Here is a 19,358-nt window from a genome sequence, read left to right on the forward strand (position 1 = left end):
TCGCAAAGAACAGAACACCAGTAGGAGAAGTTATCCCCACCCTCGCTGCTCTGCAGCTCGCTGGCCACACGGCAGCTCTTTCTGTCTACTTACATAACCTCAAAAGGTTTTTCTATCAATAATAACGCTATACTTCAGAATACCACGTAAGTACTTATGTACAAAGACTGTGCAAATTAAAAATAATTAAAACACATGTTTTTTATAGCACAAGGGTAGAAAAAATAAACAAGCACATAAAAAATATGTTTCCTGAACCAAAAATAAATCATTCAACAAAGCAATAACGACATGTACTTACGCGGTATTCTGGAGTCGTTCCAATAATAGCATTAATGTGTATCATTAGGGACAAATAAACCATGAGACCACCTCTGTGGTGTAAGAGGTCAGCATGCTGGTCTCTTACGCAGAGGGCCCCCGCCCGATTCCCGGTCGGGTTGAATTTCCTGGTTGAGGTTTCTTCAGTTTTCCCTCAAATGCAAATGCCAGGAAATTCAGGCCACAACATCCCTGAATATCACCGGAATCATATTCATAACAAATCAGTAATACGTATACAGTCGCCATCTAGTTCACAACAATAGAACCAGTCTCAATAATAGTACACAGGCCTTCGGATTTCACACAGAAGATAATTCGCGGTATGATTTTAAAGCGAGTATAAATAACAGCGAGAAAAAAACCATTATATAAACTATACAATATTTAAAAAAACTTCTTAAGTATTCTCTGACATCAATGAAAATCAAAGACGTAGTAGTTATATATCGAAAATCGACCTATTGACACTGTGATGTCAAAGGATCTGTTGCAAATCTTGGAGGCATGGCCTACTTGATAATGTTTATTTTATTGCTTTGTTCGAATATGAGAAACTATTGGTTCTCAAAACTGACAACAGATGGATTTTGGAAAATAGGAAAATTATGTAGGAAAATTGACATTTCACTGAAAACTACTACTTTTCCGGAAAACATTGGGTTCCAAGCTTTAAAATGAGGGCCCATTTATTAAAATCCGTTCAACCGATTTCCCGTAATTTCCATTACCAGTTCAAATTATATATATAAATTGACTTACGAAAATACAACTGTCTTCAAATGTATTATTGTATCATCTCAACATTACAAATATTACGCTAGATGCATGCTAGATGGCAGTAGTGAGCAATGCCTTGTAGCTAGAATATAATATACTGAGTAAATGAAACTCAAGAACAGTTTTCATTTCTCGTCAGAAAGATACAAACAATTCACAACAAAACCGTTGCCAAGGAGAGCTGAATTTCCATAGCCCACTCCGTTTGTATCATGAACATAGACGTAGGCCAGTTGTGACTGCAGAACTCAGAGCCCTACATGTACTCCCCTCCCAATGACGCTGAGTCACGAAACTTTTCTTGCACCAGGGTAAGTTCTGAATGGTGGGGGATTTGAAGAACTTAGTCCTTGATGATCGGAGATCTTGTTCCCATCATCTTCAGAGAAGACTTCATAGAAAGCTGGCTTAAGTCTTTCTGTGGAAATGGTTTTAGGGCTCCCGTGAATATCGACTTCGAACACGTAGTCAGATATCCTACGAAGAATTCTACACGTATATAGTGTCTTATGTTGAAAAGCTCTTCTGTTGCAGTGGTGAGCAGCGGGGGTCGATCTGACAGTGCGCATTAACTGTCTGTGTTTTTCAGCGAAGGCTCGCTGCGACAGTTCGGTTTGGTCGTCGACGAAAAACTCTCCCGGAAGTCTTAGCGTCGCTCCGTAAACCATTTCTGCGGGCGAAGCATCACAATCGTCTTTGATGCTGGAGCGCAATCCAAGTAGGACAGCCGGTAAGATATCGATCCAACATTTAGATCCCGTGTGACACATGATAGCGGCTTTCAATGATCTATGCCAACGCTCTATCATGCCGTTTGAGGCGGGATGAAAGGCTGTCGTGCGTATTTTTGTCGAACCAATGAGATTACAAAACGCTCGAAAAATAACAGATTCAAATTGCGAGCCTCTGTCTGTTGTAATAGAGGCAGGTGCGCCGAATCTTGCGATCCAAGTCCTGAAGAATGCGTCTACAATAGTCTCTGCAGAAACTTCAGATATCGGGACCGCGTCAGGCCATCGTGTGAATCTATCAATCATTGTCAGGCAATACTGAAAACCTTTGACAACTGGAAGCGGACTAATGATATCTATATGTACGTGAGCGAACCGCGCGCTTGGCATAGGAATGTGTACGAGCACATTTTTGTGGTGACGACTTATTTTACTTCTCTGGCACTGAAGACACATACGAGCCCACAGCATAATTTCCTTATTCATTCTAGGCCAAACAAACTTGCGCTGTATAAGTTTCTTAGTTGCTTTACCGCTAGGGTGAGACAGGTTGTGAATGTTATCGAAAACTTTCTTACGAAGATAAGATGGGATGTAAGGTCGAATAACCTGCGTCGAAACATCACAATACATTTCTTCCTTTGATTCAGTCAGCGGAATTTTTGTTAATTTTAAGCTGGTCGAATCAGATTGAAGAAGATGTTGAAGTTCTTCATCAGCAGTCTGTGCAGCCATGAGTTCTTCTGCGGATACTAGCGTCGGCATGTCTATGGCACCTATACGTGACAAACAGTCTGCTACAGTGTTGTCTGCACCCTTAACGTAGACGATTTGCGTCGTAAATTGACTAATGAAATCCAAGTGACGGAGCTGCCTAGGCGAAGCTTTGTCTACACTTTGATTAAAAGCATGAATCAATGGTTTGTGATCAGTTACGATAATCATTCTTCGTCCTTCAACCATACAACGAAAATACTTAAGGCTTTTGTAAATTGCTAACAGTTCACGATCATATGTGCTGTATTTAATTTCCGCATTGGTATGCTTCTTAGAGAAAAAAACCCAAAGGTTCCCAACGACCGAAATTGCACTGCTCGAGCACGGCACCAGAAGAAAGATCAGAAGCATCCGTGCGAAGAGCTAGAGTAGCATTGTCCCGTGGGTGAACTAAGAGAGTTGCTTTTGCTAATTGTTGCTTGCATAGTTCAAATGCTTCTTCAGCCTCTCTATCCCACGTAATAAGACGCTTGTCATTCTTTTTTTGCACCGTGAAGATGAATATGTAGCGGGGCTTGTATCTGCGCCGCATTGTTGAGGAAACGCCTGTAAAAATTAATAATACCGAGAAACTTGCGCAAGTCGGCAATGGTCTTAGGCTTGGGGTAGTCTGCAATTGCCTTAATACGATCTTCAAGTGGCCTAACACCGTGTTCATTGATTGTGTAGCCTAAGTAGTTAACTTCACTGACGCCGAAAGAACACTTGGATAAGTTAATAGAAAGTCCATGTTCACGCAACCTCTGGAAAACAAGACGAAGATGCTGTTCATGCTGTCCCTCGTCTTTCGATGCTATCAATAAGTCGTCGATGTAACACGTGCAGAAGTCAAGTCCACGAAGTACGCTATCCATTAGACGTTGCATAGTCTGCGCAGCATTACGTAATCCAAAGGTCATGACGTTGAATTCGAAAAGACCGAAGGGCATTATTACTGCTGTCTTGGCGCGATCGTCTGGAGCAATGGGTACTTGGTGATAGGCTCTGGTAAGGTCAAGAGTACTGAAAATGGTACAACCGTTTAGCCGTTGAGGTACGTCATGTATATGAGGAACTGGATACTTATCAGGGATAGTTGTAGCATTTAACTCTTGATGTCCCAATGTCACCTACAGGTGACGCTCCCTAACAAGCTATCCAACATTACCAATAAATATATTTAAACATAAATCGCCGTCGACAATGCCTTATTAGACATCTGGTAACTGAATTTCAACCATTTTTGGCGACTAGCTCGTAAATCTGGAGCAGTAGAGAAGAAAACATCAGCGTAGATGCAGAAGAATCTCAACTTTGTGCGCACTTCACATAATGGCTTGTGAAAATAGTACTAAGAGTTAAGTAGTTTTATTTTTGTTTCCATATATACATTACTAAACTATTGATATTGTATATGCAATTTTCAAAAACAAGTAAAAAAGGTGCATATAGTGTATATAGGGATACAAAGTGACATGTCACCTCCAGGTGACATTGGTCAGATACATTAAACGTCCGATCTCATTATATTATTATAGTTATGTTACTTATTTTTCTTCTATAGTCTGACTGTGTATGAAATACTGGAGATGATGGACAAAGATACAGTTGGAGCTTCGTCTATTATTGATATTACCATATTTCCACCGGCTGATGGACCAGTTATCGATGAGGAAAGTGGTGACGAAACAACCAGTGACATCAACCATTTTCCAGGAAGAATACTCAGACCTACATTTGAAGTCAACGTTACTTCTGCCAATGACGTACTAATAGATAATGATGAAGGAAGTAACCCGAGACTATCAACAATTGACGAGATAACAATGTCCAATTCTTATATTGAGGAAATAAACACTGAAGTTTCAACAGACAAAAACAAACTACCGAAATCAGATATGAATATACATGGAAGAAATAATTATGGTCTACGAAAGAACACAGTGTTATTGTAACATTTCTCGCGATGAAAGACAATCTATGTCTAGTATTAGACTTCAGCAGAGAAAAAAAAATAATCTACTTCCAATATTTCTTTTCGTAATAAAGAGTGGTCTGACAAAGAAGAAATCTTTACTTGTAAATCTGGAAGAGGCGACATAGATGAAACATTTACAGATTATAATGAATCAAAACTTACTCCTGCCTAATGTTTCGAGCTTCTGTTCAGTGAAGAAATACTCGCTGTCATGTGTAAAATGTCAAAATTGTATGCCCTCCAAAGGAATCATTCTATTGAATTGGACAAAAATGATGTAAAAAGTTTACATTTTCATTCTCTTACTGACGGGCTACATGCCTCCCCAAAGCATAACAATGTTTTGCGAAACAAAATCAGATGTACACAATGAACTTGTATCCAATACCATGAGGAAAAGTAGGTTTACAGAAATCCATAAGTATTTACATCTTTTGGACAATTTCAATCTTCCTCCTAATGATGAATTTGGTATAGTCCGAAGATACTTCGAGATTCTAAATGGAAATTTTGGCCAACAGTTTGAAAAGATATGGTGGAGTCACAAATCTATTCTTGAAACAATGGTTCCCTATTATGGGAGACATAGTGACAATCAGCATATTCAATTCGTGCGTTTTGGATATAAACTATGGTCAGCAGCTACACGTCTCGCTAAGCACATGAAAAAGCGCAATCGTGGTGCAATATCTTTCGCTGTGACACAGGATGATGCTGTTGTTCGATGGCATGTTAATAATAGTCACTCTTGCTTCAAACTGACACAATAATTTTGAAAGCAGATCGAGTCACTGCTATTGCAGGGATACGAAGCAAAATTCAAGTGGATTGCCCTTCGGTTATTGAACAGTACATCAAATACATGGAAGGAGTAGATAGATTTGACGAAAATGTTCATTCTTTGAAAGTGAGCTTTCATGGGACGAAATGGTGGTACCCAATTTTGCATTTGATCTCGATGCAGCCTGTCATAATGCGTGGTTAGTATCAAGAAGAGATGCAATACAAAAAGACTTGACATATTGCAAATTCCGGCGAAATATCGTGCAAGTATGTTGTGGTCTCTATGGAAAAGCTCCAAACAGACATCCAGCCAGCGATTCAGTCCCATCCAGTAGTATTATTACATATATGCTATCTTAAATATTATCCACTGAATAAAATATGATATTGCAGTCATTAAATGTGTCAATAAGATTTATTGCCCAATGTCACCTACAGGTGACACCCCTACAGTCCGTTTGTAAATATGATTTTCCATGTATTCTCAATAAACAATACTTCTATAGACTATAATAAACATTATTTAATCATTTATAAACAATTTGTACATCTGTAATGAGTTTGGGCTAAGACGGGTTAAACGACGGTAATCCCCACAGGGTCTCCATCCTCCGTTCTTTTTAGAAACGAGATGAAGAGGACTAGCCCAGGGACTGCTCGTGGGAGTACAGATACCTTGAGATAGCATATAATCAAACTCCGCTTTAGCGACCTTAAGCCTCTCAGATGTAAGACGTCGAACACGTTCTTTGATAGGTGAGCCCTTCGCTTTGATGTGATGTTCCACACCATGTTTTGCTGGACCAATAAATGGCAGAACCTTAGTTATGTCAATAAATTCTCGCAATAACAGCTCGTATTTTCCGCTAGCTATCGTAGAAAAGGTTGACAAAGCAACTGTGGTTAACTTGCCAATTGTAGCTCTGGCCGTTGAAGAGTCTGTAAGCTTTCGCTGCTTGAGGTTAACTAGAATGCCATAGTGTTTAAAAAAATCAGCTCCAAGTATAGGCTGAGAAATGTTAGCAATTGTGATCGTTCCTTTTTATATTTATAGTTACTGCTTTCCTTTTTCCTTATTTCTTTCACCTTGTCACAGAGAAAACAAATGTGCGCTTTTTTCAGTTCTCTGTGAACAGTTCTGAACACAGCAGCACTGCATTTTTTCGCATTTAAATTACATTCTTTCCCTATGCAACTGTATGCTGCCTGCCGCTCGCTGGACTAACAATGGCGGATTTGTCGGCATTTGCCGACTCAAACGATTGCGGTACTCTGGATATCCACGGGCTCTACTCTCTCCCAAATAGAGTACAAGAAAAGAGCAAGTTCGATCTCCGCGTTCCAAGATTTCAACGCAACACGATGCTGACTGTTTGAAATCTTACCACGGTCTATCAAGAATGATAGTGGTGGAACGAATAATAAATAAGCCATTGCTAAAGCAATGCTGTTATTTTTTAGTCAACTGTTCGAAGACAGGTCTGAACTTCACAAATGATACCAACAAGGCACCACTTGAGGCAACTAAACCAGGAGATAATGGATTATGTGGCCAGTTCCTTTCCCCTTCCATTGCATACATAGTCGATTAGCTACATATTTCACTTATCAGACTTCAGATGCATACAAACAATTTATTGTCCTTTGTCGTCAAGTGAGATGTAGGCCTGATAATAGACGTAGCCTACAGTACATATCAGCCAGAACCTCAATTAGAGGCATTGCAGCAATGAAGAAATGAAAATCAGAGCAAAAGCCAAAATACTGGACAATACAAAAACAGTGTAATAAGTATAAAAGAGAGGAAAGAAAATAAAGATGTAACAATAACAAAATGAAAAAGGATTGAGAACTAGAAGAAATTGGTTAACAGAACATTGGACAAAGAGAAATGCGATAAAGGAAAACCTGAATAAATTTATAGAAAAATTATTTTATTCTAATAATAGAACAACAGTGTAATGATAGATGAAGTACTCTTTCATTCATGGTTTTCTGCCATGAGAGATCTTTCACTGCAGTGGCGACTCGTGACATTTTATGTATGTAAGATATGAGATTGACCAAGACAGAAACTAATATTAATAATAATAGCAATATAGTAGTAGTAGTAGTAGTAGTAGTAGTAGTAGTAGTAGTAGTAGTAGTAGTAGTAGTAATAATAATAATATAATAGAGTATGCAAAAAATACAAGTAGGCCTATGTTAATCTTTAACTCGCCATTCTGGGTACTGGCAATTTATTAGTGAAGTTCGATTCTCCTCCCCATTTTAGTTGCCAATATGGTACCTAAGCCATTGTACTGCCCGATATTTACCGATGTTCCGTCGTACGTTTGCGCAATTAATTTCTTACTACAGTTAAATTCTTCTAAATGATCAAATACAACTTCAGATATTCTTTGGGCTGTCCTGTCATCTGAAAGTTCTGTTAATTCTTGTATTTATTATAGAATATTTTATTTATCTTTATGTAATTTTGTTTTTTATTCATTTTATTTTTTATATTATATCATTTTAAATTATTTATTATTTCGTTTATTCTATTCTTTTAAAATGACCAATGAACTGCATTTAAAGAGGCTATAAGGGTACTTGAAAATTCTTATTGTAGTCTCTGACAGGGTCTCCACCACCCAGAAAGAAGGGTCGTAGTATTAGGATACACGGCCACATCCTCAAACGCGGTTAAACTCAACCACACCTCGCCCTCCGCACCCTCCCCTGACCGCTAACTTCACTGTTAGAAAAACTGTTTGCTGTAAGATATTTGGATACTTTCTTGGAAATTATTTCTGAGCTGTGCAGTGGCGACAACTCACGACAGAAAGTGGAAGCTTAAAGGAAATTAATACGTCGGGACGCATTGAAAATCAAAATCTGTAAATTAAAATGTTTTCGCATGAGTTATCATATATTTTCTATCCTCAGAGGTACGAAATTAAACTGTAGGATCATCCTCATATCCTTCATGGAGGAATCGCCACTGTTTCACTGAAAATCCAGCTTTCTCCAATCTTTCCTATTTTCTGCCTTCCTCTTAGTCTCCGCTTATGATCCATATATCTTAATGTCGTCTATCATTTGATATCTTCTTCTGCGCCGAAATATTCTCCTATTCACCATTACTTCCAGTGTATTCTTCAGCAGGCAGTTTCTTCTCAGCCAGTGACTCGTTTTCTCTTCCTGATCAGTTTCAGCATCTTTCTTTCTTTACCCAATCTTTCCAACACAGTAGGGGCCTATTGGTGAACTCAAAATGTCAAAAGAATCTGAACTGATGCTGTAGTGGAGTAATGATGTTATCCAAATGATACGGAGAATAGAAGTACTGTAATAACAGATTGAATGGAGAAGACAGAGAAGTGGAATTCGTTAGAAACAGGACTGTTATACATTTCTATAGATAGCAGGGCGTTCTCCTGGAAACAGGTTTCGCTGAGATAGTCGCCGTCCGTTTTGTAATGTTAAACATCGAAGGAATAGTGTGCAGATTTCCCCTAGATCGAGCTTGGGAATGTATTAAGTAGTATGGTCAGATAACACAGGCTGAAGGGAGATCAACGTTAGAGCATTAGTATACAGCTGACTTCCATTGTGTAGTTCAGGTTTAACTCGAAGAAATACAGTATACTTTAAAACAACGAATCTTCATTTATGATACGTATAGTAAGAAAAAGTTCGTATATAAATTATCGTTCCATATTTTTAAGAAAATATCCTGGTATTTATCAACCAACATACAACAATCCAGAATTTAGTAGGACGGTTACAGGAAGTGGTTCATTAATAAATAAAAATAAATATGTGTGGCTGTGTCCGGGAGTAAGTATCGACAGATCTACATGAGATCTTTCGTTTGGCACCAAAATCTGGCCGCTAGCACATCGGAGTTACGAGATATAGTCCTACTCCCCGAAAATGTTTGCGCACCCCCAAAATAGCGCTAGTCTCCGCGGGGTCCAACGAGGTTCATGCTCCGCTCGTACAAGACCACATTTATTTCAATCGTGTTTTTAGTCACGAAGTTATGGTGTCGGAATGGATCACCCTGCAAATGTTACATCGTTGTTTTTTTACTTGGTTATTTAACGACGCTGTATCAACTACGAGGTTATTTAGCGTAGATTGAATTGGTGATAGCGAGATGATATTTGGCGAGATGAGGCCGAGGATTCGCCATAGATTACCTGACATTTGCCTTATGGTTGGGGAAAACCTCTGGGAAAAAACTAACTAGGTAATCAGCCCAAGCGGGAATCGAACCCGCGCCCGAAAGCAACTTCGGATCGGCAGGCAAGCGCCTTAGCCGACCGAACTACGCCGGTGGCTTACATCGTTGTTTCCGTCTGGTACAACATATAGCGGTCTGATTTAAAAACGTATTCACGTCAAAATGAGCAGTGCATAGGCCTAGATAATGGATTAATGAGAGGATGAAAATGGCAGGAGAAACCGAAATAGTGCGTGTACGCCTGAAAAAAGGTTTCGCTTAGTAGGGCGCCATTCGAAAAATGACACGGGCAAGTAACAGCCCACTTAGCGGTGATTCAGTGTGTCAGCTTTCGGCAATAAAATCTTGAAATTTACACATTATTACGTTACAGATGTAATTTATTGGCTTACCTTATAATAATTACTGGTACATCTTCCTCTCTAATGCACATATTACATTTTTTAACGAGTCCTAGACACGCTGGATTTCGTCTCTATCGATAGAATTGAACCATAAGTGCATGGCCAGTTTCATTTAATTTATGAACGACTGTTGTCTTTTAGACCTAAGGCTTTAGTTTTAACAATTCCGTCACTTCCCAAGCTGATGTCTTGGCTGTTGAGTTAACTTTCTTAACAAGTTTGCGGGAGACTATTCTAACATATGAAGACATGGGGGGGAATAATGATGAAGGTCCATTTTTTTCCATTTGTAGATTATGGTGTCAGTTGTTAGAGAAACTCATGTAGTTTCATTATGTATATTCATTTGTGTCAAAAACGGTACGGGTCCCATGATATTCTTGATTTAATATAAGTTGGAAGATGGAAGACTGATGAGAGTCCTAGTAGTTGACGAAAAAACGATGAATGTCCATTCCAATCTTTCTTTAAAATTTAATGCTTTTAGTTGTTTTTAGTTCGCAATTCTTACTATTATTTATGTGATTGGTGTTACATTGTTGGAATTGAAGTCAAGTTTTATTTCTATTGTCGTTAGTGAAGCTAAATATCAGTTAGTATTGAGTTAAATGTGGTGAAAGATTGGCGTTATGATAGATCTACATACAAACCCAGAATTGAGTCAAAGTACGAAGAAGAAACGAAAGCTTGGCCGTGTATCGATGATACAAAGAAAACTGAAACCCAAATACATGAAACAGGAGAGGACTGTAAGTCCATTAGATTGAAGTGTTTTCAAAACTTTAGTGAACTAAATAGGAATGGTATCATCAAACATGTTAATAGTCTGCCGGATCGTGATGCTCAGAGATTTCATTTGTTTCAAATTTCAAATATTTCAAATTTATTCATAATTTACATTTGAAATGGTACATTTGAATAGATACCCGAAATGAGCATAAAATTTTATTTGAGTGGTTTAATTGAAATAGAACTCTTAAAATGGAGACGCCCTAGAAAAGGTCAAAATGAAGCTCTTTTTCATGATTACACTTATTCGTACAAAGTTCGAACAAAGAAAGGTAGTGTAGTGATGGACGTAACTGTTTGTTACAAAGGTTTCTTGGCTCTCCATGGGATATGTGCAAGAACATTACAGACCATTCAGGAGCAGTTGAAAGAATGTGGAAAGGTTGTACGACGGAAGCATAAACATCGACTACATGCTATAAGAGATGAAACTAAGAATGCAATTCATGACCATATTCAATATCAATATCACCAACTGCAGTATCTAAAGACTGATATGAAATTTTACGGCACAGCAGACTTAAGCCAAGCCCATTCCAAGTTGTTGAGTGCAATCACACATGTTTTAAAGAATGGGCAGTGTTACTCTCCTCTAATGGAGAATACAAGAGTAAGTTACATGTACCTACAAGACCTCTGACACAAGTGAAAGTGGAAATTGAGCAGTTACGTATTGTGTCATTAAGATCTGGGAGCTACAACACATCATGGGATACAGTAGTTATATCACAGATACAAGGAAACACCTTCAAGGCTGCAAGAGGGGGAATTTACCCTACCAGGTCCTGCTTACACCGAGATCCTACCAATACCTTTGTTAAAGTGGAAAGATTTGAAGTTATTTTTTTATAATTAACATTTAGTCTCTAGTTTGCATCTGTAGTACTATACAATATTTTACTTATTTAATTTTTTTCTTCCAGGAATTGTCAAAGCTTCTCACGAAAGAAGAATGAAAGCTATTCTATGGCAATATACCACACTGTGAATGATTTCAGAAGATATGTAAATACAGGGACATCATTTTATTTTTACTTCAATTTTTATTGTACCTCAGTTTTTTAATGTACTTCACTCCCACCCCTTCTACTAATGAAGTTCAACCGTCTTCCACACAGATCCAAGTCATAGTAGCCTTACCGTCACAGTACGTTCCAAAAATATGTTCGCGTTTTCCAATGACGAAAGAGCTTTCAATATTGCATAATTTTCGCAAAGGTACTTTCGTCCATTTGCCTACGTCGCATTCCGGTTTTCCCCCACCAGCTTCTATTCGGCTCTCGGTAAAGGCTAGTGGCTGGGCTGTCTTAGCTCTTTTCTGAGAACATTAATTTCTGTTAGGAATTAGACATATACGTAATATTATACCCATACAACTGTTTAAAATAACTTAAATAAAAGGGCCTCGTTAAGTAATTAACTGTCACGTGATTTCCCTCCTTTCTACGATCCTGCAACATAATCACTTGGACGGACAGTAGATATAATGTCTGAGTAATTTTATCTTTTCGGATCGAGCAGAAGTGAAGATTGAATTTACAGTACGTAAGGTACTCTTTTACAGAGTAGGTACAGAATTATTTCAACATGAGTTAGGCTTACTAGTACGAAGGACGAATCTGGTAATTGGAATTACATACATTAATCGAAATGAACCGCCACCATTTTGAAAAATGTATTTAAATATCCATATTATGATTATTTTTCAATTTAACTTCATTCTCTACAGTGTACGCTAATGTGCTATAGACACTCTAATATACACTGCATAATGAATACGTCCGTATGGACAGCTCAGTTCGTGAGTAAAAACACTCATTGTTAATACTGTGCTGTATTCTGATTAAACAAAAACCTAATGAAAATTATCAAACTCAAAAGCGTGATATTTCATAGTTTACGTAAATGGATGAATTACTTTTCTTCCCTCCTATACCTAGTAAAGTGATTTGTTTGTATATTACGCCATCGAACTCCAGTCATGGAAGGGGTTAGCAACCGTTGATTCAAAGGTATAGGCAGGTTAATATCAGAAATGTTAGTAAAAATAAAATGATGTCCCTGTACATTCTCTTTCTCCATTATTTTATATAATAATTATAGTGTTAAATTGCATTTATGGTTTTACACACGTCCAAGTTTGAGTTAAATCAAGTAAAGTAGGATATTAACAGTGTTATACAATTAAGGGTTTAGACATTCACCTTTATTTCCGCTTTTATTTGTTCATTACAACGTTATTGTTGCTCATTCTCGAAACTTTGTGAATCCATTGTTATAATATGTATGTGTAATTTAATTGCAAGTATTGTATCCATTTAGAGTTTCAAACTTTAAAATTGTAATATCTCAGAATAATGAAAATGTGACATTCATTATTATTCCCCCCATGTCTTCATATGTCACCGAGTTTTTCTTCAGTTAGATCGCGATTTATGAATTATCTCATTATTTCCAAATAAATTCTGTAATAATTGTAAAAGAGACAATAATGGCCACAGGTGTAGTTCAGTTGTAGGGACTGGGTTCATGCTTCAGAGCTACAATTGGGTGTGTGTTCGAATCCTGCTTGGGCTGATTGCTTCTTTAGGTTTTTTCAATGATTTCTCAAATTGTAAGGAGAACGCTAGGTAATCCCAAAACATCTTACTCATGTTATTAAAATACCATCACACTCATAAAATTCCATCGACTCTAAACCATGCTGTTGATAAATAACACTGGACAACAAATTTAAACTTTGTTTCTGTCTTTTAGAAGAAACTATGTAATTTTAAGTAAATGAGAGGTGCTGACTTCATTTCTGAAAACCGAGATTTTCTAACACATACCATTTTTATGATACACGCACTTCACTTATTTACACAAAATTTGTTACACTGGTACGTAAAGCAACCTTTGTTTGGCCAAAATTCACAAATTAAAATGTCTTTTTTTTATCTTTTACGTTTGTAGACAGCTTCTGCAGTCTCTCTGATGAGTGACCAGCAATATTCAGCCAGCATACTTGCATTCCACCTTCCACTGAAGCGCTTTTCGAAGGTAGATATTTCTTGATGAAACCTCTCCCCGTGTTCATCGCTTACAGCACCAAGGTTTTTTTTTTTTAAAGAAATTCTGGTGGCTGTCAAGAAAGTGTACTTTCAGTGACATGTTGCATTCCGTAAGGTGAAAGTAGTGCAACATTTCACTAACATTAAATAACTTTTTATTTTGGAGAAACAGTACGCGCTGGACAAAAACTAACTGCAGATTCGTTTTTGCGACCATAAAATACGTCGAATACACATATTTTTATAAAAAGGACTAATTTTATGTTGCACAGTGTAATCGATTGAAAATACCAAAACCGTAAGATGAAGTGCTGTCGTCCACATAACTATCGATTTGCCACGCAACAATATCTAAGAATTATTTGAAGATAATATAGATTACCTGACTGCTCTTATTTTCTGCTCAGAAGACTCCTACAGTGTGACTGATGTTACAGAGAGGCGGGTGAGGAACCTCACTGCAGCCCCAAGAGGTGGAAGGAGATGCTGAAGCCAGCCACGCTGCGACCACTGCTGGTGGTCAATCCCTGCTTCTTCCTACTGCACTGGGGCGGCCTCAGCTCCATCAAGCCATACATGGTGCACGTGTTCCAGGAATTTGGACTCGGAGAGGCAGCGTCCTGGACAACAGTAAGTGTGCACTTACAGAAGTACAGTTTGTGTCGTGTTAAAAAGCCTTCGTCTATAATCAACAACTGTAGACATTAATAACTAAAGCTCGGAAGTTTCGGCCTTCTGTCCCGTACAGCCAGCACCAGTGTTTCTGGCGTGTGTCCTTAAGTAAAAATCCAATCAGTGAGCACTTTCTACCAGTGCAACTGAGTTGTCAGTCTTATTGTCCACTGACTGCGGTAAAAGCAAAATACTCGCACTTTGCTTCTGGGATGTGTCCTTGAGTACTTTGTCCAGTCAGTGGCATCTGTTGCCACTTCGGCTGAGAGAGGTGACAGAAGTCACGTCAGTAGTATGCCAATCAGTTATCAGCTTCCTCGCCCACAGACTGCGGCAAAGATAAGATACTCGCTCTCAACGTTCCCACTACTTATTTCACACGCCAGAAACGGTGGCTTTGGTTATACTACACGTAACTAGGACAGGAGTTTTAAACAAACGCGTGCTTCCGACAAGAAGATAGAGTAGGATTCACTGAAAATGCGGTCACTGCGTAAATCATTTTATTGATATCATGCCAGGTTAATAATATCTGAGGTGGTGGTTGTTTAGTCAACTGTCCGAAGACAGGTCTGAAGCAAGCTTAGGAGTTCTTAAGCACTGAACACAGAATGACAGGGCATGAAGTTGTGTTTTTTCTGAACCGACGCAAGCGTGGTGTGAGCCCCGCCTGGCATAAATTCGGACTACACGAGACATAGTGAGTGGTTTCTATAGTTTCGAGTTCTGCCATGGGTTTAGTTTACATCTGGTAGTAAGATCCCCAATTTTAGCCAGAAAGTCATTGTATGCGCTTTCCAAAAGAGACAGAAATAACTGGAAACTCCGTGAGAGCAAGACCACTGCACCTATCTGTTCTACTCTAGTGGGTGTTCAGTTCAAAGTGTGTCATGGCTCGCTGTATGCCGTCATGTGGCTAGTCGATGAGCCTAGAGAATTCAATCTTCCTACACTTCCGCAAAGGTGTATTACTTATGTGCCAGAGAAGTTGCCTAGCACGTACGGCGTTCATTCAGAAGAGTACTTACTGATATGTACGGTAACGCCGGTAGTGGCAGGAATGTGAACTGTTTCGAAACATGTACTGAGGTGAGTTTTTTTCTTACTGTCGGGATATGTGGAGAGAGTTAAGACGATTACTTACGTATTTGTTGACATTAATTTCGTCGGTCAACATGGACACGGAGCATTTGATTTGTGTTGTGGAATGTTTCCGTACACAACCGATGATAACAAATACCCTGCGCATGAGTTGTCCGCGCAAAACACAGTTCGAAAGAGGTTACGGTAGCACACAGACGGTACAGACCGCCATCTGTTGCTACGACGTTCAAGTTATACCGTACACGTTCTCAAGTTCAGATTGAACGCCTTGATTAATAGGCAACTTCTCTGACACAAAAGCTGAAACTCGCTTCAAATCACCGACTCATCAACAGTGACGTCATGACACACTTTGAAATGAACACCCAGTAGTTATAATAAAGACAGATTTGATTATTGTAAGCGAGTATTTTTTAAACATGGCACATTTTACATGCAACATTTTCACTGTAAGATTTTTGCTTTCTCATCAATGAATGTACAAGAAATAAGTGATTTAAAGCTGACCTATGCTTTTGAATACGTTTTATGCGTTTCATAACAATTCGGTATTATTGTTTCGGTATTATTGTTTATAGTTTATTTTTAGACGTGTAAAAAAGACAATGACCTACTCAAATTAAATCAATTAATATAATATGCACATGAATATAACGATGGTATAGGTTGAAAGAAAAAAAAATTAAATTTCGCCTCAGATATGGTTTCTAGAAATGTGACAAATAAAAATTTATTTGCAGACGGCTTTCGAAAAAAAAATGGTATTTTGTGTTAACATATTCATTGCAGATTCCAAAAAAAAATTTTAAACAAGAGTTCTTTTTGTACGGTAGTGTATAGTAAGCTATATAGAACCAAGTTTTAACAGTAATTTAGTCAAAGAAAGTATATGTTAATCGCCTAAATATTTGTGCTGTTCAGGGATAGCCTATAATGGTAGGTTACGTACAATACGTCATCAAGGGGAATGAAACTACAGTCCTGTTGATTTTAGTTTTCTATTTTTGTTTCAGTCTACAAATAGAAAGTATGGGTATATGATAAGAGAAGTAATAATTAATGAAGAGCAAGAAATGTGTTTTCTCCTTATATGAAGCGACAATCCGAAATTACTTTCAACTTAGCAAATTGTTTTACTGATTCATTCAAAATATACCGTAGGTACGTGTCTATTATCACTTTAATATTGCAGAACTTGCGATTAAAAATAAAACGAACAGGTCTGTAGCTGCTTTCGATGCCGAGATATTACTGGGAGAGGTCATTGTAGTTCTATATTATTACTTTACTATTGCAGGACTTGCGATTATAAATCAAACGAACAGGTCTGTAGCTGCTTTCGATGCAGAGATATTACTGAGAGAAGTTACTGTAGGTTTCTATTATCACCAGAGACCGGAAGTTTAGGCATTATGAATCATTAAAATAGGCAGGCGACAAGGTATCATAAATAGCTAAAATAGGCAGGAAAAAAGGCATTACAAATAGCTAAAATACGCAATAAAAGGCAATTACAAGAACCTTGCACTAGACCCACAACCTTGCACTTTTCACAATGGGATTTCGGCAGCAAGAAAAACTTTACATAAGTCGAATGCAAATTGAGATTTTCGACTCGATGTTACAATTACTGTTGGAAGCAAAGAAATCTTCTTCCCAGTAGCCTTGGAAAGTGCATTTTTGTGTTTGGTTGTACTGATATGTTGCGATATGAAATATTTAGGTATAGTCGTGTCGCTGTTATTCCCGGCGTGACTCCTCCTCTTTGCTTACGCCTTAGGAAATGAAGGCTATATAAAGTCTAAGTAGGTAGGATCGTTCCCATTTTTGTTCTTTCGTTGCTGAGCTACCAGACGAGGAATCTATTTGCCGCACCGTTAAACATTATCATGTTGTAGCTCCTACGATAATAAATCAAACACACTGTAATTGAGGAAATAATTGAGAGGCAAATAATGTCCTCTTGCGCTTTTTGCGAACGCCAACGAAAGAACAAACATGGTGGGCGATTATATTAAGTATTTATCGAGCCTTTGGAAGTGCATAACGTCATCAGCAGCGAATGAAAAGAAGCACACGTTTAAATGTAGCCGACCTATAACATGATTGGCTGCCGGAAATAAGAGCGACGGGACTTTAGCTACAACAACATCGCAATGAAAACTGAAAGAAAAATAACCGTTAAAAATAACGTTAGACCCGCACTCATTGTTGCCTTGTCAAATAAACACAAGCGATAATTAAAATGCTTACTGTTATACATTTTTGCATGGCAGCACTCATTGTTGCAAAGAGAATATGAACTGACTGAAAGACAATAATATACATTCGGTGAAGTCACTTTCATTGTAGCGGTTATAGAAATAAATTAAAATATACCTGTACGCAATTTTTAATAATAAATTAATAAATAATAGTTAAATAAATAAAGGCAAAAAAGCATTTATTTTGTAAATTAGGCACTTATATTAAAAAAGGCAGAAAAGGGCAACATAAAACTGTGACGTTTCAATCACAAAGTTATAATTCGTACAGATTTACTTTCAAAATGAAGATAGATTTAACACATTTAAAAAGGCATTCTGCCAAAGTTCCGATCTCTGATTATCACTTTAATATTGCAGAACTTGCGATTACAAATCAAACGAACAGGTCTGTAGCTGCTTTCGATGCCGAGATATTACTGAGAGGAACCAGCAACATGGCTAAATTTTATACCAATTTCGGTGCCCTCATGCCCAAAACGAAGGGAGATGACGTCTTTGGGCGTGGTGACACAAGTTACTGTACTTTGGTTCATGGTCTTACTATCAATAATAATAATAATATTAGCATTCTACTGTGGTTCATAGTATTGTTACAGTAAGCATTTGAAATTGTGAAATTTTTTGTTTGACCATGGATCCCGAAACTGGTGTGCATGCTCGAAGCGTGAAAAAACGTATTCTACGTAAATAATTAATATATTATTAATAATAGATCATTGCGTGTTAGGTGCTGCACTAGGTATTGTCTCTTTACTATATCTTGTAGAAACATGGAGCTGGGACGCGTACAGGAGCAATCCAAGAGTTCATATTAAACCTTGAATATAAAACTGTGTTTTGTGCACATACTTCTGGAAATTAATGCTTGATTTGCGCAGGTGGGATCGGGTGTGACCAGCGTGGCAGGTGGTGCGTGCCTCTTCATCCTGGTGAACTGGGTCAGCAAGAGGAAGCTGTCGATGGTCGCCATGGCCGGTAGTGCTCTATGCTGTTTGGTCGTCGCAATCTACAGCTACGTGGTGTTAGGCCCAGGTGGCGCAAAGGACAGCGAACAAGCGTGGGTGCCGTTATCAATGGTCGTAATGCTGGCATTCTTCAACAGCCTATTCTTCTACATACCGTGGAATTTGCTCTGCGAGGTCTTCCCTTTCAGGTAATGATCATTTTTTACATAGAACTACGCCTTTCTAGGGGTTCTCCCGTTTCTTTGGAGAAAGTATATTTCATTTTACCCACACATATTAACCATATTGCTGTCAAACTATCAAGGGTGGTTTATTTATTGAGCATTTCAAAACTAAATGTTCCACACCAATACGTCAAGACAGCTTACTTTGCTTATCTCCAGAGCATCGTTAAATTGCGGTTTAATACACTGGCCAAGAAAATTAAACATATTTTTTGCTAAAAGATAAATAATGGGTGGTTCTTATAGCATTTTCTGTGCTGATTTCAGATCTGTTTTTCAAAATTTCTCTATCACCCA

The 19,358-nt window shown here is 38.1% G+C and overlaps 1 protein-coding gene across 1 annotated transcript in view; it reads left to right on the top strand.

The window, feature by feature from the left end:
* Positions 1 to 19,358, top strand: part of LOC138693925 (facilitated trehalose transporter Tret1-like) — a 108,532-nt gene that overhangs the window by 85,213 nt on the left and 3,961 nt on the right. The window contains exons 8-9 of the mRNA XM_069817679.1: positions 14,267 to 14,459; positions 18,751 to 19,025. Coding sequence (XP_069673780.1) covers positions 14,267 to 14,459; positions 18,751 to 19,025 — 468 coding nt within the window. The remainder of the gene's footprint in view (positions 1 to 14,266; positions 14,460 to 18,750; positions 19,026 to 19,358) is intronic.

Source organism: Periplaneta americana, chromosome 2 (genome assembly GCF_040183065.1).
Source record: "Periplaneta americana isolate PAMFEO1 chromosome 2, P.americana_PAMFEO1_priV1, whole genome shotgun sequence".
In the NCBI taxonomy this organism is placed as follows: Eukaryota; Metazoa; Arthropoda; class Insecta; order Blattodea; family Blattidae; genus Periplaneta; species Periplaneta americana.